Genomic DNA, 27,505 nt, shown 5'->3' on the forward strand with positions numbered 1-27,505 from the left:
ACTCACTTAGACAATTTTAGGTCCATTGTGATACCACCGTAGCGACAGACCAAGGTTTCTGGTAGGAATCAAACCCAAGACCCCTGCATGCTACCAACCGGGGATTTAATGCTTTTTAAAGGGATGTGGTTGATTGCTTCTGGTGAAGAATTAAAAAGCATCTGCCTTCTCTTGTTATTAGGCTGCAATTTACTAGTGCCAAAGTTTAGAATTTTTTAAAACTTTAGCTCTTGTTATACATCAATCAAACACTGCTCCAATCAATCTTTTATGAATCGTTCACAATTCTTTTTTAGGAAGTTTGCCAAAAACTACCGACTATTACTTCAACTTAAGAACCAATATCTAAAGTTAAAGACATGTTGAAACACCCTCCTCCCTACGACTATTGCCGGCTTTGTGTAAAACGTTGCAATGATAACCAGCGCCGCCTTTATGATGAGACAGGTCAAGCTAACTCGAATCACGATCTTGTGAGCAAATATTTTACTAACGAAGTGAGTCTACTCTCTGTTACAACCAATGAATGAATGATGACTTGCAAATACAATATATCTTCAATGCTTTCAGATGTTGAATATGGCATGGGAGCAACGACTTCAATACATCTGCGAGAAATGTTGGCAACATTTGTGGGAGTTTCAACAATTCCAGCAGTCGATTATTGAGTCACAGAAGAGCCTATACTTGAATAAGGAAGCTGCAAAAGAAGTTGGGGAAGTTGTTAAGATTACAACTGATCTGAATATAAAGGATGAACAACTGGAGTGGCATAATTCCCAGGAATTTAAAGCTAGCACTGACGATTTAAACCAACCTACGGTTCTTACTTTTGATATAAAAACTGAAGAACCTTTGGATCTCAACAGTGATTATGAAGAGATGTCGCCTCAAAGCCTGCAACAGTTAACGCATGAAGCAGCAGTGCCTCTGATGTCCCACATGTCCAATAGAAAAGAAAATACGTCATTAACGTATGACGATGAATCCAATGAAGATTGTATGTCCTCATCATCTTTGGGCTACAACCACATTTCCTCTTCAGAAGGTAAAGTTCCTACTACAAAAAGGTCTGTAGAGGAGTTTGATGAGCTGGTAGCATTATGGCGTTCCTCCTTGGAATGTCAAATTTGTCATCAGCTGATAGCCAGCTATTCCCGGTTAGAGCAACATTTTGGAAAAAAACATGCTTCAGAAGGTTGTTACCTCACATGTTGCCAATTGAAGCTGGAAACACGTTATGATATCGAGAGACACATACACTATCATAATGCCCCCCAGCAGCTCAAATGTGACGCCTGTTGCAAGGCTTACCGTTTGGAGAAACATTTGAAAAGTCACAAAAGAAATGTCCACACCAGCAAGGGAGGAGATAAAGATGCCAAAGACAGCGAAAAGTTGGAAGCCGGGAAATATCATTGCAGCAAGTGTTTAAAGGACTTTGCAACGAAAGCGCGTTTAAATAATCACAGTCGTGATGCCCATAAACCCAAGATTTTTGAATGTAACATTTGTGAAAGATCCTTTATGCATCAGAATGCACTGCGCGATCATTTGGCTAAACACAAAGGCGAGAAGACGCATGCCTGCTCCTTTTGCCCCAAGGCATTTACCTGCCGTGCTTATTTCTGCCTACACATGAGAAAATCTCATCCCCAGGAATGGAAGAAGATGCATAAAGAGCCGGTAAAAAGAGAGAAGGAGTATCGACAAGAAACTCGGGGAGAGAGTATTATCTATGTTTGCATTTATTGTTCCATGGAGTATGACAAACAGGATTCCATGCACAATCATCTCCATCGATGTAGCCGTAAAAGAGACGGTAGACCAAAAGAGTATGCACAGAGTTTTCGGCTGGAAACTCGGGCAGGGGGTGTGGTCTGTGTGTGCATTTATTGTTCCAAGGTGTATGAAAAGCGGCTTTCAATGCTTAATCACATCAGACAATGCCAAATAGAAAATGGGCCAATGGGGCCTAAAAACGGGTATCGGCGAGAAGCTCGCGGAGATAGTATGGTCTATGTTTGTATGCATTGTTCCAAGGAATATGAAAAAAGGCAATCCATATACAGTCATCTTAGGAAATGTCAAATAGAACTTAGAAAGCGGTATCGGCTTAAAACTTGTGGAGAAAGTATGGTCTACGTTTGCATTTCTTGTTCCAAGGAGTATGCAAATCTGCAATCCATGAGCAGCCATCTGTACCAATATCATAGAGACAATATAGCTCTGGCGGCATCAACAATTTCCGAACCTCCAGTGCAAAGTGAGCAGCAGCAAGAATCCCTTTACACCACTAGGATTATAGATCCGAAGCCAACTGATGTCAGCAACATAACACCAGAGGGGGATACTTTAAACGAGCTGGACAAAGAAGGAGAAGATAAAGAAGAATCATTGATGGCCCCTATGGAGGGAAAAGAGTTGAAAGATGAAAATGCAACAAGCATTTATGTGAAGACCGAACAATTTCCAGCTAATGCAAATGCCTTGAGAAATGAGGAAATGAATGAAAATGAAATGACACAAGAATTTGAGGAACTCATAAAATCCGAAGAAGAATTTATGGATTTGTGAGCGGAGTCTAAAGACCTTAGCTGCAATAATTAAACATTTTGCTAGCCAAAACCCAGGATTCACCTACACCGAAAGAAACATTTATACCGTATATTATCAATGGTATTGATAGCAAAGCAACACCCTGAATTAATACCAAAAAAATACCGTATGGTATTTATAATGCTTAATATCATGCATCCCATACGGTATTGTTTTGGTATTACTTTACTATCAACACCGTTGGTATCAATTTTTTGTTTTGCGTTCAGCCGATACACAATTTTTTGAATTTTTGACAAAACTTGATATTGAGAATGTTTATTTGTTCTCTTTTTATATGTGTGCTTTGTTCACGTTTTCGCCTTTTGCGACATTTTTGCATATCCTAAATGTTTATGGCGCCTTTGCCCTTTCTGATTTTGGCAAGTGGTCTAACATTCTATTATTCACCCATGCCCAAAACCCTTACTTTTATTTGCTCATGTGACATGCATGCATATGTTTTCTCACTATAACTAATCAGCTGATTTGGATATACTATGCATAGTAAAGTTAGCCAAACAGCTGGTTTCTTACTATAAAGTCATCTGGCTTTAATGTCTTAAGCAAGGAAAAGTGCTTGCGTCATCCAAACAACTGTGTGTTTCTCCACTATAAAATATAAAAGTGATAAAAATTATTAAAAATTCTGCTGATCTCAAGCACAGCAGGATTTCTGTTAAAAAAATCAGCTGATTTTAATATATTATAGATCCGTTCGCGTACATTGCCAGTAAAAGTTTTGCAGGAGAGTAAGAACTGGCTTTACTCTCGTTTGTTATTTATTTGAATAAAACATCTGTTCCATACTGCATCGGTTGGGAAAATAACTTCCAGCTAAAATTTGCAGGCCCTGAATTGCCAAGCTTTCGAAATTTTGCTGGCTCTTACGCACTCTCTTCTGGTGGCATATGACTTGACGGGAATGAATTCCAATAATTTTTTTTTAAAATTTACAGAAATTTTGAGTACGCGAATATTCTGAGTCATCCGAAACAGCTATGCTTTCCACTAAGTAATCAGCTATTTTAGACAAACAGCTCTTTCTTCACCCTCAAGGCGGATTAAAAAAAGTGGTCTCACGCGAACAGCTGTTAACAGCCGGCTATGTTTGACGGTATTAAGATGTCAGATTTTTCTTTGTTGCTATCTTATTTCTCGCATATTCTCCGCTCACGTATACACACAGTCAAATTTCTTTGTTTGTGTTGGGAAAACGTCTATCAGCTTGATGACAAGATGGCGGATTGCTCCATATGATTTGTAGTTTTTGTACAAATGAGACCACGTTTAATTGTTTCGCCATGCTTCACCCTGTAGAATCAGTTTTTTGTTTATAGTTAATGGTAAGAGAAGTACACGAATTATATGAACAACTGTTATTTCATTATAGATTTAGCTAACTGTGATTAAGGAGGCAACAGTAATATTAGGTCTGTTCTCGTACTTTTCCAGTAAAAATTTGCAGGATAGTAAGAACAGCCTTTATGCTCTTTGAATTAAACAGCTGTTCACTGCTGAAAATTTGCAAACAATTACCAAACTCTCAAAAGTTTGCTCGCTCTCTTCTGTTGAAAAATAAAGAACGCGAACGACTTTTAGTAACAATTTCTTATTATAGTTGAATAAGATCAGCCGATTTCGACTAATTAAGCCAAGGAAAGCACTTACTTCAATCATTCAAACAACTGTTTTCGCAGTATACAATCAGCTGATTCTATTTGTGTTCGCGTACCGAAGAAAAACTAGAGAAAATTGTACTGGAAATCTTTCGATTACTTCCTGCCAGCAGAAAAGGGCGTGAAAGGGAAGCAAATTTTGAAAATTTTGCTATTGGAAAGCTGCAAATTTCTGCTTGTGATTCCCCAACTGCAATCTTAGACATATGTTTAATGAAAATTAGCATTTTTTTTTTATTCAAAACTAATTTTTCTTACTCTCTTACAAATATTTACTAGAAAAGTGCGTGAGCACTCCTTATATCGGATGTAGCTGATTTAATGTCGGACAAAAAACTGTTTGAATGACTTCAATGCTTTCCTTAGTCTAATATGTCAAAATCAGCTGATTTGATTGTGGGCAAACAACAGTTTGGATGACAAACGCTTAATTTATGTATCATATATAGCTGGCTTTAGAAAGTTTTCAAAGTCACTTGAGTTGCGACTTCCCATTAACATAAGCACTGTTCACAAATCACCCTTAACGACGAATGGGCACATAAATACCCAAGAAAATAGCAGTCATAGAAAACTTCTATCTCGAGTTAAGATAGAGGTATCCTAATGAAATTTCGCTTGACGTAAAGTAGTCGAATGAAACTTGTTACTAAATATTTCTTCATATAATTTCTAGTTTTAGATGAAAATTTGCTTGTCGAATAACGGCAATTTTTTATATCCAAAAAAATCAAACAAAAAATTTTCTCAAAATTCTCAGCAGGTGCAAGATATGTTTTTGTGGTAAAAACATATTAACTTAGGAAATAAGATTTTTTTTTTATTTTCTTCAAAAATTTTTTATTTTTTTTTTTTAATTTTTAAAAAAAAAAAAAATTTTTTCAATTTACAAACAAAACTCACTACGCAATAAAAATGCTCTAACTAATGCATATATGAAATTTTTTTCAAAATCGGACAAAAGGGATCGTCGCTCAGGCGTTAATGGGTTAAGCATTCATTCCACTTGATAATTGTCCTTATCCACTTTCTGTGTCATTACATCACCATTATTAGCCACTTTCTTTAGGTTTAAAGGATTTTGTATCATTTATGGTTAAGTTTTCTTATATTTTTAGTATAAAAGATTTGAACTTTCTTAACAATACAATATTTTTATGTTATTTTGCATTTCTCGCTTGAATAAATAAAAAAATTGAACATAAACGAAATTTTGAAAAAATCATTTAAAAGGATTCTTGGGCTATAAGTTTATTATTTAAATGTTCTAAATTCAAATAAACTATCTGTTATCCTTTATAAACAATCGCATGAACTCTATTTCATGGAAATAAGCAGTAAGGCTGATTTCAGTTAATGGTCCCTAAGACATTCATGTTGCAGAACGCACATTGAATAACTTTGGAACATGGACTGTATTTTTATTAGAAGCACCAAGGTTATTAAACATTTTAAGCCACATTTCAGAAGAAACTGAAAAAGGGCAGCGAGTTTAAGAAACCCCTTTTTAGTTTTGCAGTTTAATGTTAGTTGAGAGGATCAATTTAACAACTAAACAAACAGGACAAAATACTTATCGTTGACGTATGACTCATCGTATTTACGCCCAGCTGATGTTTACAAATTGGCAGCAATCATTCACAATAGCTCGTTTCAAAGTGTTTTCTGCGAGCTGTGTTAGTATGTATGCTTAAGCATAGGATCGCTTAAATAAACTCCTCTCCCATTGCATTAGTGCAACTGTATTCCTGCAGGTTTTGTTGTTGTACTATGGGGTTCGGTTGATATTGTTGTTGGTGTTTGATGTAGGGACTGTTGATTGTTGTTAGATGATTTTTTTTATAGATGAGTGAGCCGCATATTTTTTTTTTGTAGTTTATAGGGGATGAGTTGCAATATTTTGGCACCCGCTTCTCGTATGCGCTCGTGAGGCTTAGTACCTAACTTTGGCACATCTTATTGGACTGCATTTTTATTTTAAGCTCCAAGGTTATTAAACATTTTACACCATATTTCAGAAGAAACTGCGTTCCCTAAAAGAGTAGCAGATTAAAGAAAAATACCCAGCAAATTGGCAGCAATCATTCACAATAGCTCGTATGCAAGGGGTTTGTGTTCTACGAGCTGTGTATTTGTATGCATACGCATAGCATCTCTTCTTTAAGACTGGGATATAGAATGGGAATAGAATATATTGAAAAATTAACAAAAACCCATTTGCGTAGGATGATGAAATGGTTGAGAAGAGATTTAGAAACAAAAAGTTAGTACAGTTTATATCTGTAAAAATGTTTCCCATGTCTATAAACATAAAAAAATCCTACTCACCGTGTTCATCATGACAGGGCATGCATTCTCTGATAGACCCAAGGTTTCAAGCAACGATTTTTTTTAGTAAAGATGGCAAGGAATAGGATCCAAAAGAACATCTGATGTGTGCCTGTCCTGCACTGGCAATAAATAGCAGAAATTCTACTTTAGGTTATTATTCTCTTTAAGACCTGTCAGAGTTGGAAAATGTGAAGATATACAAGTTATAAGGTTTTTTAAAGCGATCTGGCTGGGAACCAGGTGGAATCTGCCTTCTCTTGTTATTAGGCTACGATTTACTAGCACCAAAGTTTAGTATTTTGTAAAACTTTATTAATATGCATAAATCCAAGACACTGCTCCAATCAATCCTTTATGAATGGTTCATAATTCTCTTTTAGGAAGTTTGCCAAAAACTACAGTTTTCTAATTCAACTTAAAAGCTAATTTCTTAAGATGAAGACATGTTGAAACAACTTCCTCCCTCCGACTATTGCCGGCTTTGTGTAAAAAGCTGCAATGATACCCAGCGCAGCCTTTATGATGAGACAGATCAATCTAACTCGAATCATGATATTGTGGCCAAATATTTTACTAACGCAGTGAGTCTCCTCTTTGATACTCCCAATGAATGAATGATGACTTCCAAATACTATATCTTCAATGCTTTCAGATGTTGAATATGGAATGGGAGAGACGTCTTCAATATATCTGCGAGAAATGTTGGCAGCATATCTGGGAGTTCCATCAATTTCAGCAGTCAGTTATAGAGGCACAAAAAGGCCTACATCTGCATACAGAAGCGAGCAAAGAAGTTGATGAAGTTAAGATTAAGTCAGAAGTAAACATAAATCAGCAGGAAGAACAACTGGAGTTGCATAATGCCAAGGGATTTAGTACCAGTAGTGGAGATTTAATGCAATCTACAGTCCTTGCCTTTGATATAAAAACTGAAGAACCTTTGGATCTGAACAGTGATAATGATGAAATGTCGTCTCATGGCAGTCAGTTAACCGATGATGAAATGTCTCTGATGAATACCTCATTGACAAATGACATTGAGTCCTATGAAGATTTTAGCTCAAATGATGACATGCCTCTATCATCTTTGAGCCACAACAATCTTTGCACTTCAGAAAGTAAATTTGCTACAACAAAAAGGTCTGTGGAGCAGTTTGATGAGCTGGTAGCTTTGTGGCGTTCCTCCTTGGAATGTGAAATTTGCCATCAGCTGGTGGCCAGTTATTCCCAGCTGGAGGAGCACTTTGGAAAAAACCATGATTCAGAAATTTGTTACCTCATGTGTTGCCAATTGAAACTGGAATCGCGTTATGATATCGAGAGACACATACACTATCATAATGCTCCTCAGGGGCTCAAATGTGAGGCCTGTTGCAAAGCCTACCGTCTGGAGAAACATTTGATTACCCACAAAAGAAATGTCCACACCAGCAAGGGAGGAGATAAAAATACTAACTACAGCAAGAAGTTGGAAGGGAGATATCGTTGCAGCAAGTGTTTGAAGAATTTTGCAACAACAACGAGTTTATCTGCCCACAATCGTAATGTCCATAAACCCAAGATTTTTGAATGTAACATGTGTGAAAAATCTTTTAGGCGCCCGAATGCACTGCGCCAGCACTTGGCTGTTCACGAAGGTGAAAGGAAGCATGCGTGCTCCGTTTGCTCCAAGACATTCACCTGCCGAGCTTATTTCTGCCGACACATGAGAATATATCATCCCCAGGAATGGAAGAAAATGCAAAACGTGAAGTTCCAAACAAAGACTCGGAAGGGGTATCTGCTAGTAACTCAGGGAGAAAGTATGGTCTATGTTTGCATTTATTGTTCCGTCGAATATTCAAAGCAGCAGTCCATATACTCTCATCTCAAGCGATGTCGAAGAGACGGTACACCAATACAGCCTAAAAGGATGTACCGGCTTGTAACTCGGGGAGAGAGTGTGGTCTATGTATGCATTTATTGTTCCAAGGAGTATGCAAATCGGCGCTCCATTAACAGTCATCTCTACCGACGTCATAGAGACGATAGATCTTCAGCGAAGCGGGCATCAATAATTTCGGAACCCCCAGAGCCAAGTGAGCAGCAGCAAGACTCCCTTTGCACCACTAGGATTATAGATCCAAAGGCAACTGATGTAACCAACATAACACCAGATGGTGATACCTTCAATTTGCTAGGCAAAGTACAAGAAGAAGATTCATTAATGGCCCCTGTAGAGGGAAAAGTATTGAAAGATGAAAATGCAACAAGGATTTATTTAAAGACTGAACAAATTACAGCTGATACAAATGCCTTGGGAAATGAGGAAATTGGTGACAATGAAATGCCACTAGAATTTGAAGATACTACATGGGAATGTGAAGAATTCATAAAATCCGAGGAAGAATTTATTGAGCTACAAGCAGAGACTTAAGAATTTTGTTGGAACATTAAAAAAACAAAACTCCAAAAAATTTGATAGTTTTAATAAGCCAAAATTTTTCTAGATAAAAACAAAAAATAGGCTAAGTTTGATATACTTAGCCAAATATTGTCAGCTGTAATTTTGACTTTAAAAACGTAGTAAAGTAATTTAGAAACCGAACAGCTGTTTTTTATATTCTCACCTGATTTCGGTTTGTTAAACAAGGCATGACACTTACTTGAGTCATTCGAACAACTCTTTTCGCAGTGTGTAATCAGCTGATTTAATTTGTGTTTACATCTGCTGAAAAAATTGATGAAATCTGTACTGGAAATCTTTTGTGTACTTTCTGCCTGCAGAGGAGAACATTTTTAGTCTCATACAGATGCTAAATGAAAATCAGCTGCTTTATTCCAAAAGAATGTTTCTAACTCTCGTGCAAATTATTACTAGAAAAGTACGTAGACACATCTTATATGAGAATTATAAGAAATATAAGAGTTCATGGTAGGCAATCAACTGTTGGAATGACTTCATAGCTTTCCTTAGCCTAATATGTCAACATCATATGATTTGATTGTGAGCAAACAGCTGTTTGGATGATATACGCTGAATCACCACTTACCACGTGATGATACATTAGGTCTGTTCGCGTACTTTTCCAGTAAAAATTTGCAAGCAAAAATTTGCAAGAGAGTAAGAGCCATTTTATTCTTTTTAAAAAATTTCCAAGCAAAAGTAGTGAACGAAATTTGCAGAAAAACAGCTGATTTTTGTTTTGGTTTGTTTTTTATTTTCTTGCTTGGAAAACAATTTTTTTTTTTAATTTAAAATGCTGGCAAATCTTGTGAGGTATTTTCCTTAGATAAACGTCAATTTATTGACCCGAGAGTGAAAAGGCTAGAAGGGGAGCGCAAAGTGCTGGTTCCAAACAGAATCTCTAAATTGATGTTGAAGAATCTGGATCTGCCTAGAGTCGATTACCTTAGAACTGTCCTCAGCCTATCTGAACACTATTATATTACCCGATGTTTGGAAGATGGGCAGTCTGATCCCGCTACTGCAACATGAAAAGGACACGGGCAAGGGAGAGTCGTACAGACCGATCACCCTTCTCTCATGACTCTCATGGCGGCTACGGACACTTTGTTATCGTTGAAGATATCTGTTTCCGTTCACAATTGGCAGACTAATGTGCGCTAATTTTTTCTAATCCCACTGTTCGTCACTTGTTGAACTGCCCAGCTAGACTCACTCATTCCCATGGCAGCATCTTCCCTCCTTATCAAATTCAAAGAAACGGTGTTGGTGTCCTCGTAGCTCTTCGATGATGATGATTCCATTAAAACACTTAAGAAACCGATAATTTCTCTTTTCTTGGTGTGTGGAAGGATACAATGTTTTAATTTTTCATGATTTTCCAAATAATACCGCAAATTTTTCACTGACCTTCTAATGTAGAACAACCGACTTAAGGTAAAATTACAACTTCTTTGTCGAGTTTTGTGTACCTGAACATTAGCTGCTGCCATGAATCTTCATTAAAACTAAATAAAAATGAAACAAATTTATTAATTACCAATAAACAACATTTATATTTTTTACTCACCTCTACCTTTTTGATCCATTTTGCCGTTAGCTTTTGTATTTTCGTGTACCGTCTGCTTTTTATAAAACAGCTGACCTTCATCTGTTCAAATTGACAAAACATCTCTTCAAATTGCAAATTTCTGCTGGCAAAAAATTCCCAGTAGAAATTTGCAGGTTCTCTATTTTCTAACTGTTAAAATTTGCTCTCCCTTGCGCTCTTAGACTTTTTTTATTTGTAACATCAATGTTATTAAACATTTTATGCCATATTTCAGAAGAAACTGCGTTCCCTTGAGAGAATCGATTTAACAACTAAAACATTAACGCCCAGTTGATACTTGCAAATTGACAGCAATCATTCACAATAGCTCGTATGCAAGGGGTTTGTTTTCTATGAGTTTTGTGTGCTTAAGCATAGGATCTCTTGTGTAAGGCAAACTCACTTAAACACATATAAATATACAAATGAATTTGTGGCAATGAATATATTTAAAAATTTTTGAAAAAATATAAAATTACCTAGTATGATAAAGAGATTGAAAAGGGATTTAGAAAAAAAAATTTTGTAAAATTAATTTCTGTAGAAAGATGGCTATCAAGGCGCAGAGGTTAGCATGTCCGCCTATAACGCCGAACACCTGGGGTCAAATCCTGGCGTGGACATTGGAAAAGTTTTCAGCGGTAGTTTTTCCCTAACTAATGCTGGCTACATTTGTTCGGTATCCTGCCACATTAAAACTTCTCTACAAAGTGGTGTCGCTATGCGGTACGCCGTGAGTGAGCTTAAAACCGCACTCATTGCAATGAGAGAAGTATCCCCTGTTCCTTAATTGAATGTTCATGGGAAATTTAGTAGAAATTCTTCCTGTCTATAGACATAAAACAAAAAGCTCACCGTTTTCATTCGTTACAGGGCACACATTCTCTGATAGACCAAGGTTTTCAATCAACGACTTTTTTGTAGTGTAGATGTCAAGGAATAGGAACCAATAGAACATCTGCTGTGTGTCTGTACTGCACTGGCAAGAAAAAATAGAAATTCTACTTTAGGTTCTTATTTTATTAAAGGCTTGTCTGAGTTGGCTAATGTGAACATTTGCTGGTTGGCTCGCCAATGTGAACATTGGCTGGTTCTGGTGGAAATTAAATGGCATCTGCCTTCTCGTGTTATCAGGCTACAATTTACTTGTAGCAAATTTTAGAATATTGGAAAACCTAATTTTTTGTTTTGTATATCCAAGAAACTGCTGCCACCAATCTTTTATGACTCCTCAAAAATTCTCTTTTAGGAAGTTTCCCAAAAACGACAGATTACTACTTCAACTTAAGAACTAATATCTAAAGTTGAAGAAATGTTGAAATACCTTCCTCCCATCGATTATTGCCGACTCTGTGTAAAAAGCTGCAATGATAACCAGCGCAGCCTTTATGATGAGACAGGTCAAGCTAACTCGAATCATGATCTTGTGGCCAAATATTTTACTAACGCAGTGAGTCTACTCTCTGATAAACACAATGAATGAATGGTGACATCCAAATACTATATCTTCAATGCTTTCAGATGTTGAATATGGAATGGGAAAGACGTCTTCAATATATCTGCGAGAAATGTTGGCAGCATATCAGGGAGTTTCATCAATTCCAGCAGTCGATTATTGAGGCACAGAAGGGCCCACATTTGCATACAGAAGCGGCAAAAGAAATTGGGATTAAGCCCGAAATGGAGATAAATCAGCAAGAATTACAATTGGAGTTGCCTAGTGACCAGGCTTTAAGCTCTAGCACTGAAGGTTTATACAAATCTACAGCCCTGATCTTTGATATAAAAAATGAAGAACCTTTGGATCTCAATAGTGATTATAATGGGATGTCGCCTCATGGCATCGCTCAGTTAACGGATGAAGAAGCGACTCTGAAGGATACAGCATTGACAAATGACATTGAATCCAATGAAGATTTTAGCTCAAATGATGAACTGCCCTTATCATCTTTCAGGCAGACCAAACTTTACTCCTCGCAAAGTAAATTTGCTACAACAAAAAGGTCTGTAGAGGAGTTTGATGAGCTGGTAGCTTTGTGGCGTTCTTCCTTGGAATGTGAAATTTGTCATCAGCTGGTGGCCAGCTATTCCCAGTTGAAGGAACATTTTAACAAAAACCATGTTTCAGAAATTTGTTACCTCATGTGTTGCCAATTGAGGCTGGATACTCGTTATGATATTGAAAACCACATACACTATCATAATGCCCCACAGCAGCTTAGATGTAAGGCCTGTTGCAAGGCCTTCCGTTTGAAGACATATTTGAAAAATCACATTAGGAAAGTCCACACCAGCAAGGGAGGAGATAATAAAAATGCCAAAATCAGCGAGAGTAGAGTGGAAGGAAAATATCGTTGCTGCAAGTGTTCAAAGGACTTTGCAACGAAAACACATTTAAATACCCACAATCGGGATGTTCATAAAATCCAGATTTATGAATGTAACATTTGTGAAAAATCATATACGCGCCCGGATGCACTGAGCGAGCATTTGGCTATACACAAAGGCGAGAAGAAGCATGCCTGCTCCTTCTGCCCCAAGGCATTTACCTGTCGTTCTTATTACCGTCAGCATATGAAAAAACAGCATCTCCAAGAATGGAAGAAGATGCATAATGAGCCGGCCCAAACAGAGAAGGGGTATAGGCGAGAAATTCGAGGAGAGAGTGTGGTCTATGTTTGCCGTTATTGCTCCATGGAATATGACAAACTGCGTTCCATGTATCATCATCTCAATCGTTGTCAAAAAGACAATGAAACAATAGAACCTAAAATGGGGTTTCGCCAGGAAACTCGTGGAGAGAGTGTGATATATGTTTGCATTTATTGTTCCAAGGAGTATGAAAAGCGGGTTTCCATGCTCAATCATATCAGGCAATGCCAAATAGACAATGGGCCAATGGAGCCTAAAAGGGGTTATCGGCGAGAAGCTCGCGGAGAGAGTATGGTCTATGTTTGCATTCATTGCTCCAAGGAGTATGAAAGGCGGTATGCCATAAACAATCATATTAGGCAAAGTCATGAAGACGCTATGCCAATAGAGTCTGAAAAGGGGTGTCGACGAGATATACGGGGAGAGGTTAAGATCTTTGTTTGCATTTATTGTTCCAAGGAGTATGAAAAGTATCAATCCATGAGCGCTCACCTCTCCCGATGCCATAGAGACGAAAGATCTTTAGCGAAGCCTAGAAAGGGGTATCGGCTGGAAACTCGTGGCGGGGGTAAGGTCTATGCTTGCAGTTTTTGCTCCAAGGAATATGAAAAATATGAATCCTTGAACGCTCATATCTACCGATGCCATAAAGACGAAAGTTCTTTAGCGAAGCCTAGAAAGGGGTATCGGCGAGAAACTCGGGGAGAGAATAAGGTCTATGTCTGCATGTTATGTTCCAAGGAGTATGAAAATCGGAATTCCATGATCTATCATCTCAACCGATTCCATAGAGACGAAGAATCTCTAACGAAGCAGGCAACAATAAATTCTCAGCCTTCAGTGCCAGCAGGTCAAATTAGTCAAGACTCATTGAACACCAGGACTATAGGTCGGCAGACAGGTGATAAAACCAATAAAACTCCTAATGGTGATATGGGTATCTTAAATGAACTTTGCAAAGAAGGAGAAGGTGAAAATGCTACATTGACGGCCTCTTTGGAGGGAATAGAGTTGCAAGATGAAAATGCAACCAGGACAACTGTGAAGACCGAACAATTTTTGGATGAAACAAATGCCTTGGGAAATGAGGAGATAGATGAAAAAGATATACCACACGAATTTGAAGAGGCCACCTGGGAAAGCGAAGAATTCATAAAATCCGAAGTAGAAGAATTTATGGAGCTTTGAAGCAGAGGCTTAAGACCTCAGCTGATTTTGACATGCTAAGTAGTCAGGGAAGGCTCTTGTGGCAACCTATTTTTTAAATAAAAACTATTCAAAGAAATATTTTTAATAAATACGCAGTTCCTCTTGAACCCTTCTTAAAGAGTTTGTGTTGTCTTGCTTTTCGAAATAGAAACAAAAAGAATACTGGTAGAAAATCAAAAACCAAATAAACTTATTTCGTGACCAAAATGAAAAGAAGCGCACACTCAAAAAATTTTGAACCTCAACACCAGTTAAAATGAACTAAATTTGGGAAATATTGAACTTCCTATGGCGCTAGAGAATATAATGCTCGTTGGGAGTTCAACAAGTTCTTTATAGCAACGAAATTGGTTATACATAGTATTAGTCCAGTTTCAACTTCCCACAGGTAAAATATGAACTAAAAGGCATTGGAGATGAAAGATAAAATTATTGAAAAAATCGCTTTTTCCTAACATTTCGGACCATCCAATTGGACCCTTTTGTTCCAGTCGAGTATTGAACCAAGAACCTTCTGTCTACAAAGCAGATGCTCCATGCATTCATCGACATTAGTATTGTTTAAGTCTAAGACTATTTTCGCATATCAATATTTACTTAAACAAAAGAAAAACATTTTCCCACTTCTTTTCATCAAAGAAGGTCATGCTTATTTTGTTCAGCTTTGTCAGGTTCTATTTATAGACACAATGTCTCACCATTAGAAAAGTGTTTATTAATTTGTTCTTAATTTCGAGCATGTATTAGTGAATTCAAGAAATGGGAATGAACGTTTTAGTTGTATTAAACTAAAAATCATGCAGTAATAAATTTGAGAAAAGGTATTGTCAACGATGATATGCTTTTGCTAATGTTTAGTAAAATTGTCGCTTATTTCAAAAATAATCTTTTAAGGAAAGCTCTTTTATTTATATTCACGAGTAGTTAGTTTTATTCATACAACGTTTATTTTCTCATTCTTTAGGAATTTTTAACTAATCGTGAATAAATATCATAGACTAACGAGTATTACGTTATTAACTTCTATTTACGATAGGCATTTTTCTGAGTGCAAAGGCAAATTAAATAAATATTTTTTTAATGATTGAGGCAATCAGAGAATGGGACTCAGCACTATATATTTAGCAATATTGAGTATCCTTTAGCTTTCAATCTACTTGGTAAATGTCTTTATTAATAACTTTATTTATGTCTAGTGGATTTTGTATAATTTATTTCTATGTCACCCTGTATTTTTAGTATTATAGATTTAATGTCCTTTAAATTGTAATATCCTTATGTATTTTTGCATTCGTCATTGAATAAATGAGAAAAAAAAATATTGAGAAAACATAAATAAGAGTTTTTGGATTTATAAGTTTACGACATAAATGATCTAAAAATTAAATTTGTTTTAGCGACCAAAAACATTCGTAAGGATTTTAATATGGATTTTTTGCAAAATTTTGAAAAGATTGGTCAATAAATGCGCTTGCAGTGGCTCCAGAAGTGAAAATTTGGCGATATACATGTATGGCAGCTATATGTAAATCTGAACCGATTTCTATGAAATTCTCCAGAATTACTAAAAGTCATAAGAACTCCCTTCCTGCCAAATTTCCAGAGAGAATCGTCTAACAAATAAGCATTTTATTGCAATATTTATATAAATCGGATGAACATATAAATGGGAGCTATATCTAAATCTGAACCGATTTCGACCAAACTCTATAGATATTGTGGTAGTCATCGAGGAAAGCGTTGTGCACAATTTAGTCCAAAATCGGACGAACATATGTATGGAAGCTATTTCCAAATCTGAACAGATTTTTTCCAATATCAATAGGCTTTGCCTCTACGCCAAAAAAATTAATGTGCCAGATTTGAAGACGATCGGATGAAACTTGCGACCTATAGTTTGTACACAAATTAACATAGCCAGACGGACAGACAGACATAGAGTCGATCGGTATACTTTTCAATGGGTCTGCTTCTCTTCCTTCTGGGTGTTACAAACAAGTGCACTAAGTTATAATACCCTGTGCCACAGTAGTGAAGACGATTAGTACAATAAACAAAATTACGTGAAATTTCATATTTTATTTTTTTTTGCATTTTTTTAGCAAAGGCTAACCCCTTATGAAATTTTTCAATTTTTGATGCGAAAAACTTTTTCGAGTTGAATATACAGTATTGAAGATTATTGCAAAAAAATCGGATTAGTGCAACTCCTATGTTTTTTCTTCAAAAAAACAAGCTAAAAATCGCAAAATTAATTTCCGAAAAATGGTAAAAAAATCGAGTTGCGTTTGAAATTGCTGTAACATTGTTAGTTTTGCGAATTTCAAAATTCTGAGGACACCGTCGGATTTGTCAGGAAAATCCCTTTCTGTAATGGTGCTGGACGAAGCAATACTCTTTCATATTTGCTTGAAAACTTTAGAGTATTGCTTCAAAATCGCATAATTAATATTCAAAAAATTCAAAAAAACCAACGTGAGTTTGCAATTGCTGTAACTTCCTTAGTTTTGCAAACTTCACAATTTTTCAGACACCATTGGATTCGTGAAGAAAATCTCTTTCCATAGTGGTGCTGGATGAAGGAATAGTGTAAAGTTTTCTATGAAAAACATCGCAAAAACCAAATCTTTTTTGGCATAAAAATTCAAGGTCGTTTTCAATGCCAAAACGGCTGTAACTCTTTCATTTTTCCGAATTTCGATCATTTTACAGCATTCCGCAGTTCGAAATTCGAAAACGATTCGAACAATAAACAAAATTACGTAAAAATTCACATTTTATTTTTTTTTGCATTTTTTTAGCAAGGCTAACCCCTCATGAAATTTTTCAAATTTTGATGCGAAAAAATTTTTCGAGTTGAGTATACAGTATTGTAGATTATTGCAAAGAAATCGGATTAGTGCAAGTCCCATGTTTTTTCTTCAAAAAACAAGCTCAAAATCGCATAATTAATATTGGAAAAATGGTAAAAAAAATCGAGGTGAGTTTGAAATTGCTGTAACATTGTAAGTTTTGCGAAAATTCAAAATTCTGAGGACACCGTTGGATTCGTCAGGAAAATCCCTTTCCGTAATGGTGCTGGACGAAGCAATACTCTTTCCTATTTCCATGAAAACTTTAGAGTATTGCTTCAAAATCGCATAGTCAATATCCGAAAAATGCTAAAAAAATTAAAGTAAGTTTGGAATTGCTGTAACGTCCTTAATTTTGCGAACTTTAAAATTCCGAGGACACCGTTGGATTCGTGAAGAAAATCTCTATCCGTAATGGTGGTGGATAAAGCAATACTGTAAAGTTTTCTATGAAAAACATCGCAAAAACCAAATCTATTTTGGCGGAATAGTTTCAGGTCATTTTCAAAGTCAAAAATGCTTTAACTCCTTCATTTTTTCGAATTTCGATCATTTTCCAGCATTCCGCAGTTCGAAATTCGAAAACGATTCGTACAATAAACAGAATTACGTAACATTTCACATTTTATTTTTTTTTGCATTTTTTTAGCAAAGGCTAACCCCTTATGAAATTTTTCAATTTTTGATGCGAAAAACTTTTTCGAGTTGAATATACAGTATTGAAGATTATTGCAAAAAAATCGGATTAGTGCAACTCCTATGTTTTTTCTTCAAAAAAACAAGCTAAAAATCGCAAAATTAATTTCCGAAAAATGGTAAAAAAATCGAGTTGCGTTTGAAATTGCTGTAACATTGTTAGTTTTGCGAATTTCAAAATTCTGAGGACACCGTCGGATTTGTCAGGAAAATCCCTTTCTGTAATGGTGCTGGACGAAGCAATACTCTTTCATATTTGCTTGAAAACTTTAGAGTATTGCTTCAAAATCGCATAATTAATATTCAAAAAATTCAAAAAAACCAACGTGAGTTTGCAATTGCTGTAACTTCCTTAGTTTTGCAAACTTCACAATTTTTCAGACACCATTGGATTCGTGAAGAAAATCTCTTTCCATAGTGGTGCTGGATGAAGGAATAGTGTAAAGTTTTCTATGAAAAACATCGCAAAAACCAAATCTTTTTTGGCATAAAAATTCAAGGTCGTTTTCAAGGCCAAAACGGCTGTAACTCTTTCATTTTTCCGAATTTCGATCATTTTACAGCATTCCGCAGTTCGAAATTCGAAAACGATTCGAACAATAAACAAAATTACGTAAAAATTCACATTTTATTTTTTTTTGCATTTTTTTAGCAAGGCTAACCCCTCATGAAATTTTTCAAATTTTGATGCGAAAAAATTTTTCGAGTTGAGTATACAGTATTGTAGATTATTGCAAAGAAATCGGATTAGTGCAAGTCCCATGTTTTTTCTTCAAAAAACAATCTCAAAATCGCATAATTAATATTGGAAAAATGGTAAAAAAATCGAGGTGAGTTTGAAATTGCTGTAACATTGTAAGTTTTGCGAAAATTCAAAATTCTGAGGACACCGTTGGATTCGTCAGGAAAATCCCTTTCCGTAATGGTGCTGGACGAAGCAATACTCTTTCCTATTTCCTTGAAAACTTTAGAGTATTGCTTCAAAATCGCATAGTCAATATCCGAAAAGTGCTAAAAAAATTAAAGTAAGTTTGGAATTGCTGTAACGTCCTAATTTTGCGAACTTTAAAATTCTGAGGACACCGTTGGATTCGTCAGGAAAATCCCTTTCCGTAATGGTGCTGGACGAAGCAATACTCTTTCCTATTTCCATGAAAACTTTAGAGTATTGCTTCAAAATCGCATAGTCAATATCCGAAAAATGCTAAAAAAATTAAAGTAAGTTTGGAATTGCTGTAACGTCCTTAATTTTGCGAACTTTAAAATTCCGAGGACACCGTTGGATTCGTGAAGAAAATCTCTATCCGTAATGGTGGTGGATAAAGCAATACTGTAAAGTTTTCTATGAAAAACATCGCAAAAACCAAATCTATTTTGGCGGAATAGTTTCAGGTCATTTTCAAAGTCAAAAATGCTTTAACTCCTTCATTTTTTCGAATTTCGATCATTTTCCAGCATTCCGCAGTTCGAAATTCGAAAACGATTCGTACAATAAACAGAATTACGTAACATTTCACATTTTATTTTTTTTTTGCATTTTTTTAGCAAAGGCTAACCCCTTATGAAATTTTTCAATTTTTGATGCGAAAAAATTTTTCGAGTTGAGTACACAGTATTGTAGATTATTGCAAAAAAAAATCGGATTAGAGTAACTCCCATATTTTTTCTTCAAAAAACAAGCTCAAAATCGCATAATTAATATTGGAAAAATGGTAAAAAAAAATCGAGGTGAGTTTGAAATTGCTGTAATATTGTTAGTTTTGCGAATTTCAAAATTCTGACGACACCGTTGGATTCGTCAGAAAAATCCCTTTCTGTAATGGTGCTAGACGAAGTAATACCCTTTCCTATTTCCTTGAAAACTTTAGAGTATTGCTTCAAAATCGCATTATTAATATCCAAAAAATTCAAAAAAACCAACGTGAGTCTGCAATTGCTGTAACTTCCTTAGTTTTGCAAACTTCACAATTTTTCAGACACCATTGGATTCGTGAAGAAAATCTCTTTCCATAGAGGTGCTGGATGAAGGAATAGTGTAAAGTTTTCTATGAAAAACATCGCAAAAATCAAATCTATTTTAGCGTAAAAATTCAAGGTCATTTTTAAGGTCAATAACGCTGTATCTCCTTCATTTTTTCGAATTTCGATCATTTTCCAGCATTCCGCAGTTCGAAATTCGAAAACGATTCGAACAATAAACAAAATTACGTGAAATTTCACATTATATGAAATTTTTCAATTTTTGATGCGAAAAAATTTTTCGAGTTGAGTATACAGTATTGTAGATTATTGCAAAAAAATCGGATTAGTGCAACTCCCATGTTTTTTCTTCAAAAAACAAGCTCAAAATCGCATAATTAATATAGAAAAAATGGTAAAAAAATCGAGGTGAGTTTTAAGTTGCTGTAATTTCAAAATTCTGAGGACACCGTTGGATTCGTCAGGAAAATCCCTTTCTGTAATGGTGCTGGAGGAAGCAATACTCTTTCCTATTTCCTTGAAAACTTTAGTGTATTGCTTCAAAATCGCATAATTAATATCCAAAAAATTCAAAAAAAACCAACGTGAGTTTGCAATTGCTGTAACTTCCTTAGTTTTGCAAACTTCACAATTTTTTAGACACCGTTAGATTCGTGGGGAAAATCTCTTTTCGTAGTGGTGCTGGATGAAGGAATAGTGTAAAGTTTTCTATGAAAAACATCGTAAAAACCAAATCTATTTTGGCGTAAAATTCAAGGTCAATAACGCTGTAACTCCTTCATTCTTTCGAATTTCGATCAATTTCTAGCATTCCGCAGTTCGAAATTCGAAAACGATTCGAACAATAAACAAAATTACGTGAAATTTCACATTATATGAAATTTTTCAATTTTTGATGCGAAAAAATTTTTCGAGTTGAGTATACAGTATTGTAGATTATTGCAAAAAAATGGGATTAGTGCAAGTCCCATGTTATTTCTTCAAAAAACAAGCTCAAAATCGCATAATTAATATTGGAAAAATGGTAAAAAAATCGAGGTGAGTTTGAAATTGCTGTAACATTGTTAGTTTTGCGAATTTCAAAATTCTGAGGACACCGTTGGATTCGTCAGGAAAATCCCTTTCCGTAATGGTGCTGGACGAAACAATACTCTTTCCTATTTCCTTGAAAACTTTAGAGTATTGCTTCAAAATCGCATTAAAGTAAGTTTGGAATTGCTGTAACGTCCTTAATTTTGCGAACTTTAAAATTCTGAGGACACCGTTGGATTCGTGAAGAAAATCTCTATCCGTGGATAAAGCAATACTGTGAAGTTTTCTATGAAAAACATCGCAAAAACCAAATCTATTTTGGCGGAATAGTTTCAGGTCATTTTCAAAGTCAAAAATGCTGTAACTCCTTAATTTTTGCGAATTTCGATCATTTTCCAGCATTCCGCTGTTCGAAATTCGAAAACGATTCGTACAATAAACAGAATTACGTAACATTTCACATTTTATTTTTTTTTTGCATTTTTTTAGCAAAGGCTAACCCTTTATGAAATTTTTGAATTTATGATGCGAAAAAATGTTTCGAGTTGAGTATACAGTATTGTAGATTATTGCAAAAAAATCGGATTAGTGCAACTCCCATGTTTTTTCTTCAAAAAACAAGCTCAAAATCGCATAATTAGTATTCGAAAAATCGTAAAAAAATAAAGGTGAGTTCGAAATTGCTGTAACTTTCATAATTTTGCGAACTCTAAAATTCTGATTGGTTAGATACGTGAAGAAAATCTCTTTCTGTAATGGGTTAAGTGGCAGTCTGCCATCAGTCTCCCTTAGACGATTTCGTCCATTGTTATGCCACAGGAACAGAAGAAGGAAGATGCCTTCTAGTTCCTACCGTTGAACCATCCAGATCGCTTTTAAAAAGCCCAATAACTTGTGAATGTTCACATCCGCTAAATCAGACAGGTTCTCAAAGAAATGAGAACCTAAAGTGAAACTCCTTCTGACTGCTAGTGCGGGACACACACACAGAAGGTGTTCTAAAGTCTCTTCTTCTTCGATGTCCTCACAGCTCTGCAAAAGTCGTTGCTGGCAACCTTTCCAACTGTCATGACGGCCACAATGACTGAGACGTCTGTTTTAGCCAATGACAGCAAAGCAGTAGTCCTCTTCAAGTCTCGATTAGGCCACATAGTTTTGGAATGCTTACAGCCCGCTCTTTGCGACCATCTATCATTCCTTGTCTTTCGGGCCTGGTCCTGAGAACTTAGCTTACATGTTGCTAAAGTCATACCCACATATTCCAGTATCCCTGGAATGTGTAGGGTAGTTCATAGTCTCGCAAGCTCATCCGCTTTACAATTCCCTGGGAAATCTCTGTGGCCCGACAACCAGAACAGGTGAATTTTGAACTGTTCAACCATCTCATTGAGAGATCTGCGGCAATCGAGGGCGGTTTTTGTGTTTAGAAATACGTATTCCAGGGATTTAATGGCTGCCTAGCTGCCTGCCTGGGTAGAAAAAGAAGCCAGTTGGTCTTGCCTACTGGCCTTTTCCTAAAGGGAAAAGGAATATGCTACAGTTTTTGAAAGTTCTAGTAAAAAGAATCGGACTCTCTCTCTCCATTTGTTTTGAATTTTTGTCAATCTTAACCTATTGCTGATATTGCAGACACAAAACCTTTTTTGAACTATTCAAAATTCTCTTTTAGGAAGTTTATCCAAACCACCAAGTTACTACCACACCTGGCAGCTAACAACTAATATCTAAAGTTAAAGACATGTTGAGATATCCTCCTTCTTCAGACTATTGCCGGCTCTGTGTAAAAAGCTGCAATAATTATCAGCACAGCCTCTATGATGAGACCGGTCAAGCTAACTCAAATCATGATATGGTGGGCAAATATTTTACCAGCGCAGTGAGTCTCCTCTCTGATACACCCAAATAAATGAATGAATGATGACTTCCAAATACTATATCTTCAATGCTTTCAGATGTTGAATATGGAATGGGAGCAACGACTTCAATACATCTGCGAGAAATGTTGGCAGCATATATGGGAGTTTCATCAATTCCAAGAGTCCATTATTGAGGCACAGCAGGGCCCTCATCTGCATACAGAAGCAGCAAAAGAAGTTGTGAAAGCTAGGAAGAGGCCAAAAGTAAAGTTAATTGAGCAGGAAACACAACTGGTGTTGCCTAGTGCCAAGGCATTGAGCACTAGCGCTGAAGGTTTTATCAAGACTACGGACCTTAGCTTTCATATAAAAACTGAAGAACCTTTAGATATCAACAGTGATTGTGAGGGCATGTCGTCTCAGAGCCTGGACCAGTTAAGGGATGAAGAAGTGTCTCTGACCAATGCAGCATTGACGAATGATGTTGAATCCAACCCAGATTTCAGCTCAAATGATGACATGCCCTTATCATCTTTGAGCCACATCAACCTTTCCTTTTCGGAAAGTAAATGTGCTGCTACAAAAAGGTCTGTAGAGGAGTTTGATGAGCTGGTAGCTTTGTGGCGTTCCTCCTTGGAGTGTGAAATTTGCCATCAGCTGATGGCCAGCTATTCCCAGTTGAAGGATCATTTTAGCAAAAACCATACTTCAGAAATTTGCTACCTTATGTGTTGCCAACTGAGGCTGGATAATCGTTACGATTTGGAGAAACACATACGCTATCATAGTGCCCCGCAACAGCTTAAATGTGATGCCTGTTGTAAAGCTTTCCGTTTGGTGCGACTTTTAAGAGATCACAAAAGGAAAGTTCACACCAGCAAGGGAGGAGATAAAAATGCCAAAGCCAGCGAGAAGTTGGAAGTTGGGAAATATCGTTGCTGCACATGTTTGAAAGAGTTTGCATCGAAAACACATTTATATACCCACAATCGTGATGTCCATAAAACCAAGATCTTTGAATGTGACATTTGTGAAAAATCGTTTACGCGTTCGGCTACACTGCGCCAGCATTTGGCTAGCCACAAAGGCGAGAAGACGCATGGCTGCTCATTTTGCCCTCAGGCATTCACCTCTCGAGCTTATTGCCGTCGACACATGAGAACAAATCATTCCGAGGAATGGAAGAAAATGCAAAATGAGTCGGCCCAAAAAAAGGGGGAGTTTCGGCAAGAAACTCGCGGAGAGTGTATGTTTTATGTTTGCCTTTATTGTTCTATGGAATATAACAATAAGCGTTCCATATACAATCATCTCAATCGATGTCAAAGATACGATGGACCAATAGAGACTAAAAGCGGGTTTCGGCGAGAAACACGGGGAGAGAGTGTGGTCTTTGTTTGCATTTATTGCTCCAAGGAGTATGGAAAGCAGATTTCCATGCTTAATCATATCAAGCACTGGCATGGATCAATGGAGCCTAAAGAGGGGTATCGACGAGAAATTCGGGAAAAGAATAAGGTCTATGTTTGCAGTTATTGCTCCAAGGAGTATGATAAGTATCAATCCATGCACAATCATATCAGGCAGCGGCATGCACCAATAGAGCTTAGAAAGGGGTATCGGCTAGAAATTCGAGGAAAGAGTAAGGTCTATATTTGCATTTATTGTTCCAAAGAGTGTGAAAAGTGGCGTTCTATACTCTCCCATCTTCACCGATGTCAAAGAGACAATGTACCAATGGAGCCTATAAAGAGGTATCGGCTTGAATCTCGGGGAGAGCGTATGGTCTACGTTTGTAGCTATTGCCCCAAGGAGTATAATAATCGGTTTTCGATGTGCAATCACTTCAAACGATGTCATAAAGACGATGGATCTGTGGCAAAGCAGGCATCCGGAATTACGGAATCCCCAGCACCAAGTGAACAGCAATCCCATTATACTGGGATTATAGGGCTGAAGACAACTGATGTCAGCAACATAACATCAGATGGTGATAACTTAAACGAGCTGGGCAAAGAAGAAGAGGATTCAATGATGGCCACTATGGAGGCAAGAGAGTTGAAAGACGAAAATGCAACAAGGGCTAATGTGAAGACCGGACAATTTTCAGCTAATACAAATGTCTTGAGAAATGGGCAAATGTATGAAAATGAAATGCCACTAGAAGAATTCATTAAATCCGAAGAAGAGTTTATTGATTTGTAAACATAGCTTAAAAGCTTAGTTTGAATTTTTGAAAAAACTTAACGGCAAAAAATTTGATAGTTTCATTTAAGCCAAAATTTTTTTTAACCAAATCCCTTGCAAATGATTTTAGTTATACTATACATATGTTAAGACCAAAGTTGTTTTGAGCAACCGACTCGTTTTCCCTTTATAATGCTCTGAAATCGACTCGTTTTTCCTTTACAATTTATAAGGGCAAAACGACTCGTTTGCCACAAGAACGAGTCACTCAAAGCAGGTGCTCCCAAATAAATGTTTAAATTGCGCTAAATAAACACAGCCTTGAATAATGTCAAAAAACAGAAATCGATTTTTTACCAAAAATAATTTAAATAATAAACAAAATTTTACTGTTAAAGCAAGAACAAAATTAATCTTTACAATAGTGCATCATAAAACTTATGTTGGAGTGGGAAACAAGTAGAAAGGCATTAAGTTCGGCCGGGCCGAACTATAGATACCCACCACCTCGGGTATATATGTAAACCCCCTTTCGCCACAATCCAGTGAATATTGGATAACTTTTGAACCCAAATTCGGCACGGACATTGAGTGGTCTAATAAAAGTCTAAAATATTGGTCTTTTTGGCAGCTATATCCAAATATAGTCCGATCTAAACCATATTTAGGTCAGGTGTCAAGAGGCTTAAGATAACTCACTGTTACAAATTTCAGCGAAATCGAGTAATAAATAAAGCTTTTATCGGGAGATCGGTCTATAAGGCAGCTATATATCTAAATATAGTCCGATCTGAACCATATATGGGTCAGATGTCGGGAGGCCTAAAATTAAAATTAAATTAAATTTCCGCGAAATCGGATAAAAAATAAAGCATCTATGGGCATTAGACCCTTTATCGGGAGATCGGTCTATATGGCAGCCATATCTATTTATTTAGGTCAGATGTCGGGAGGCTTAAAATAACGCACTGTTTCAAATTTCAGCAAAATCGGATCAAAAATAAAGGTCTATATAGCAGCTATATCCAAATGTGATCCGGTTTGACCCGTTCAAGAACTTAAAAAAGGCTCCTATGGGTGACCACCATAAATGACCTATTACGGATGCTGACTAAGGAGAAATTTGAAACGGACTGCTACGCAGACGATGTCATAACACTTCTAAGGGGTAAGGATCCGAACGAGCTATGCAGAAGAGCCGAGACGTTTGGAATCAGAGGTCTCAATGTTAACCCAGAGAAGACTGAAATTTATCAATTTAACGCACCACGTTTCCTCAATAAGACGATTTCGATATTTTCTGACAAGGTCAAATACTTAGGTGTGATCTTGGACAGGAAACTGAATTGGAAGTGTCACATTCAGGAGCGTACTGAGAAGGCTAACATATGTTGGACACTATGTAGATGGGTCGTAGGTTCGGAATGGGGCCTGAATCCGACGATAGTCCACTGACCAATACTTTCTTAGGCCTCAGTAGTTTGATGGACTGCTATGGAGAAAAAGTGCAACATAAGGACCATACAACAGGTTCAGAGAACCTTTTGTCTTGGCATAGGCGGTGCGATGTGGACCATGCCCACTAGGTCACTGGAGACTATTCTAGACATCCGACCCATTGACATACAGATTAAGTGTGAGGCAGCCACTGCCGCTATGAGACTTAAGGCGATGGGAGAATGGATTGAGGATGGGAGCAGCTCATACCATGGCGGTATTATCGAGACGACTATAGGGAACCTGGAAAGAATGGAACAGGTTTCCGATCGGTTACCTGAGATGAAGGCGAGAGCGAGGCACTGCTGCTATCGGCACAGTCTTGCATTGACGGAACCCTAGTATTGCCATCTGGAAGATCATGTTACACGGGTGGATTAAAGCTAGCGGACAGCGAAGGCCTGGGGATCTACATTGAGAACCCAGAGACAGATCTGTTTTAGACTGCCTGACCCTAATATGGTCCTGCAGGCTGAGATCGGGCGATCACGAAATGCGTGAAGTGGTGTGGTGCTAACGTGAGGACGTCGAGTGTGAACATTTTTACCGACAGTAAAATTGCCATAAGCGCAATAACAATCAGGACGGTAAGCTCCCGAACAGTCTTGCAGTGTAAGAAGGAGATTAACGTCTTCTCTGAGGATAGCAAAATCCGCATCGTTTGGATGCCGGGCCATAACGGAGTAAGGGGAAATGAAAGGGCAGACGATTTGGCGGTGAAGGCTGAGGTAGAGGACTGCCGTCAATAAACTTGGTTAACCCGAAGCCTTTCGGGTCGACGCAGTCCGAATAAAGGCAGCGGGCGACGAATGCGCATGCAACATTGTGGAATAGCGTAACTGTCGGTAGGAAGGCGAAAATCTTATGGGGGATATAGATCGTGAGAAGACGAGGCTATT

At 37.0% G+C, this 27,505-nt stretch overlaps 4 protein-coding genes across 4 annotated transcripts; all 4 read left to right on the forward strand.

Annotated features, from left to right (window-relative positions):
• The first annotated feature begins 444 nt into the window (after nucleotides 1-444).
• LOC106084837 (zinc finger protein 177) lies at nucleotides 445-3,755 on the forward strand. The gene has a single exon (XM_013248771.2). It carries the CDS (start codon nucleotides 571-573, stop codon nucleotides 2,575-2,577), a length of 2,007 nt encoding a protein of 668 aa, XP_013104225.2. The 5' UTR covers nucleotides 445-570; the 3' UTR covers nucleotides 2,578-3,755.
• Nucleotides 3,756-7,269: 3,514 nt separating this feature from the next.
• Nucleotides 7,270-9,078, forward strand: LOC106084881 (zinc finger protein 83-like). Its single transcript, XM_013248831.2, has one exon. The coding sequence runs from the start codon at nucleotides 7,270-7,272 to the stop codon at nucleotides 9,022-9,024; it is 1,755 nt and encodes a 584-aa protein (XP_013104285.2). The 3' UTR covers nucleotides 9,025-9,078.
• Nucleotides 9,079-11,785: 2,707 nt separating this feature from the next.
• Nucleotides 11,786-14,495, forward strand: LOC106084757 (zinc finger protein 26). Its single transcript, XM_013248672.2, has 2 exons — nucleotides 11,786-12,095; nucleotides 12,167-14,495. The coding sequence occupies exons 1-2, from the start codon at nucleotides 11,958-11,960 to the stop codon at nucleotides 14,483-14,485; spliced, it is 2,457 nt and encodes an 818-aa protein (XP_013104126.2). The 5' UTR covers nucleotides 11,786-11,957; the 3' UTR covers nucleotides 14,486-14,495.
• An 8,309-nt stretch (nucleotides 14,496-22,804) lies between these two features.
• On the forward strand, nucleotides 22,805-25,127 carry LOC106084581 (zinc finger protein 184-like). Its single transcript, XM_059367063.1, has 2 exons — nucleotides 22,805-22,942; nucleotides 23,019-25,127. Exons 1-2 carry the CDS (start codon nucleotides 22,805-22,807, stop codon nucleotides 25,125-25,127), a joined length of 2,247 nt encoding a protein of 748 aa, XP_059223046.1.
• Nucleotides 25,128-27,505: the final 2,378 nt, after the last annotated feature.

Source organism: Stomoxys calcitrans, chromosome 4, assembly GCF_963082655.1.
Source record: "Stomoxys calcitrans chromosome 4, idStoCalc2.1, whole genome shotgun sequence".
Lineage (NCBI taxonomy): Eukaryota > Metazoa > Arthropoda > Insecta > Diptera > Muscidae > Stomoxys > Stomoxys calcitrans.

Bases quoted from the DNA above. Each gene is read 5' to 3' on its own strand.
- LOC106084837 (XM_013248771.2), top strand. From the start codon at position 571: ATGTTGAATATGGCATGGGAGCAACGACTTCAATACATCTGCGAGAAA.
- LOC106084881 (XM_013248831.2), top strand. From the start codon at position 7,270: ATGGAATGGGAGAGACGTCTTCAATATATCTGCGAGAAATGTTGGCAG.
- LOC106084757 (XM_013248672.2), top strand. From the start codon at position 11,958: ATGTTGAAATACCTTCCTCCCATCGATTATTGCCGACTCTGTGTAAAA. The intron at 12,096-12,166 runs GTGAGTCTACTC...CAATGCTTTCAG, and splicing joins CCAAATATTTTACTAACGCA to ATGTTGAATATGGAATGGGA.
- LOC106084581 (XM_059367063.1), top strand. From the start codon at position 22,805: ATGTTGAGATATCCTCCTTCTTCAGACTATTGCCGGCTCTGTGTAAAA. The intron at 22,943-23,018 runs GTGAGTCTCCTC...CAATGCTTTCAG, and splicing joins GCAAATATTTTACCAGCGCA to ATGTTGAATATGGAATGGGA.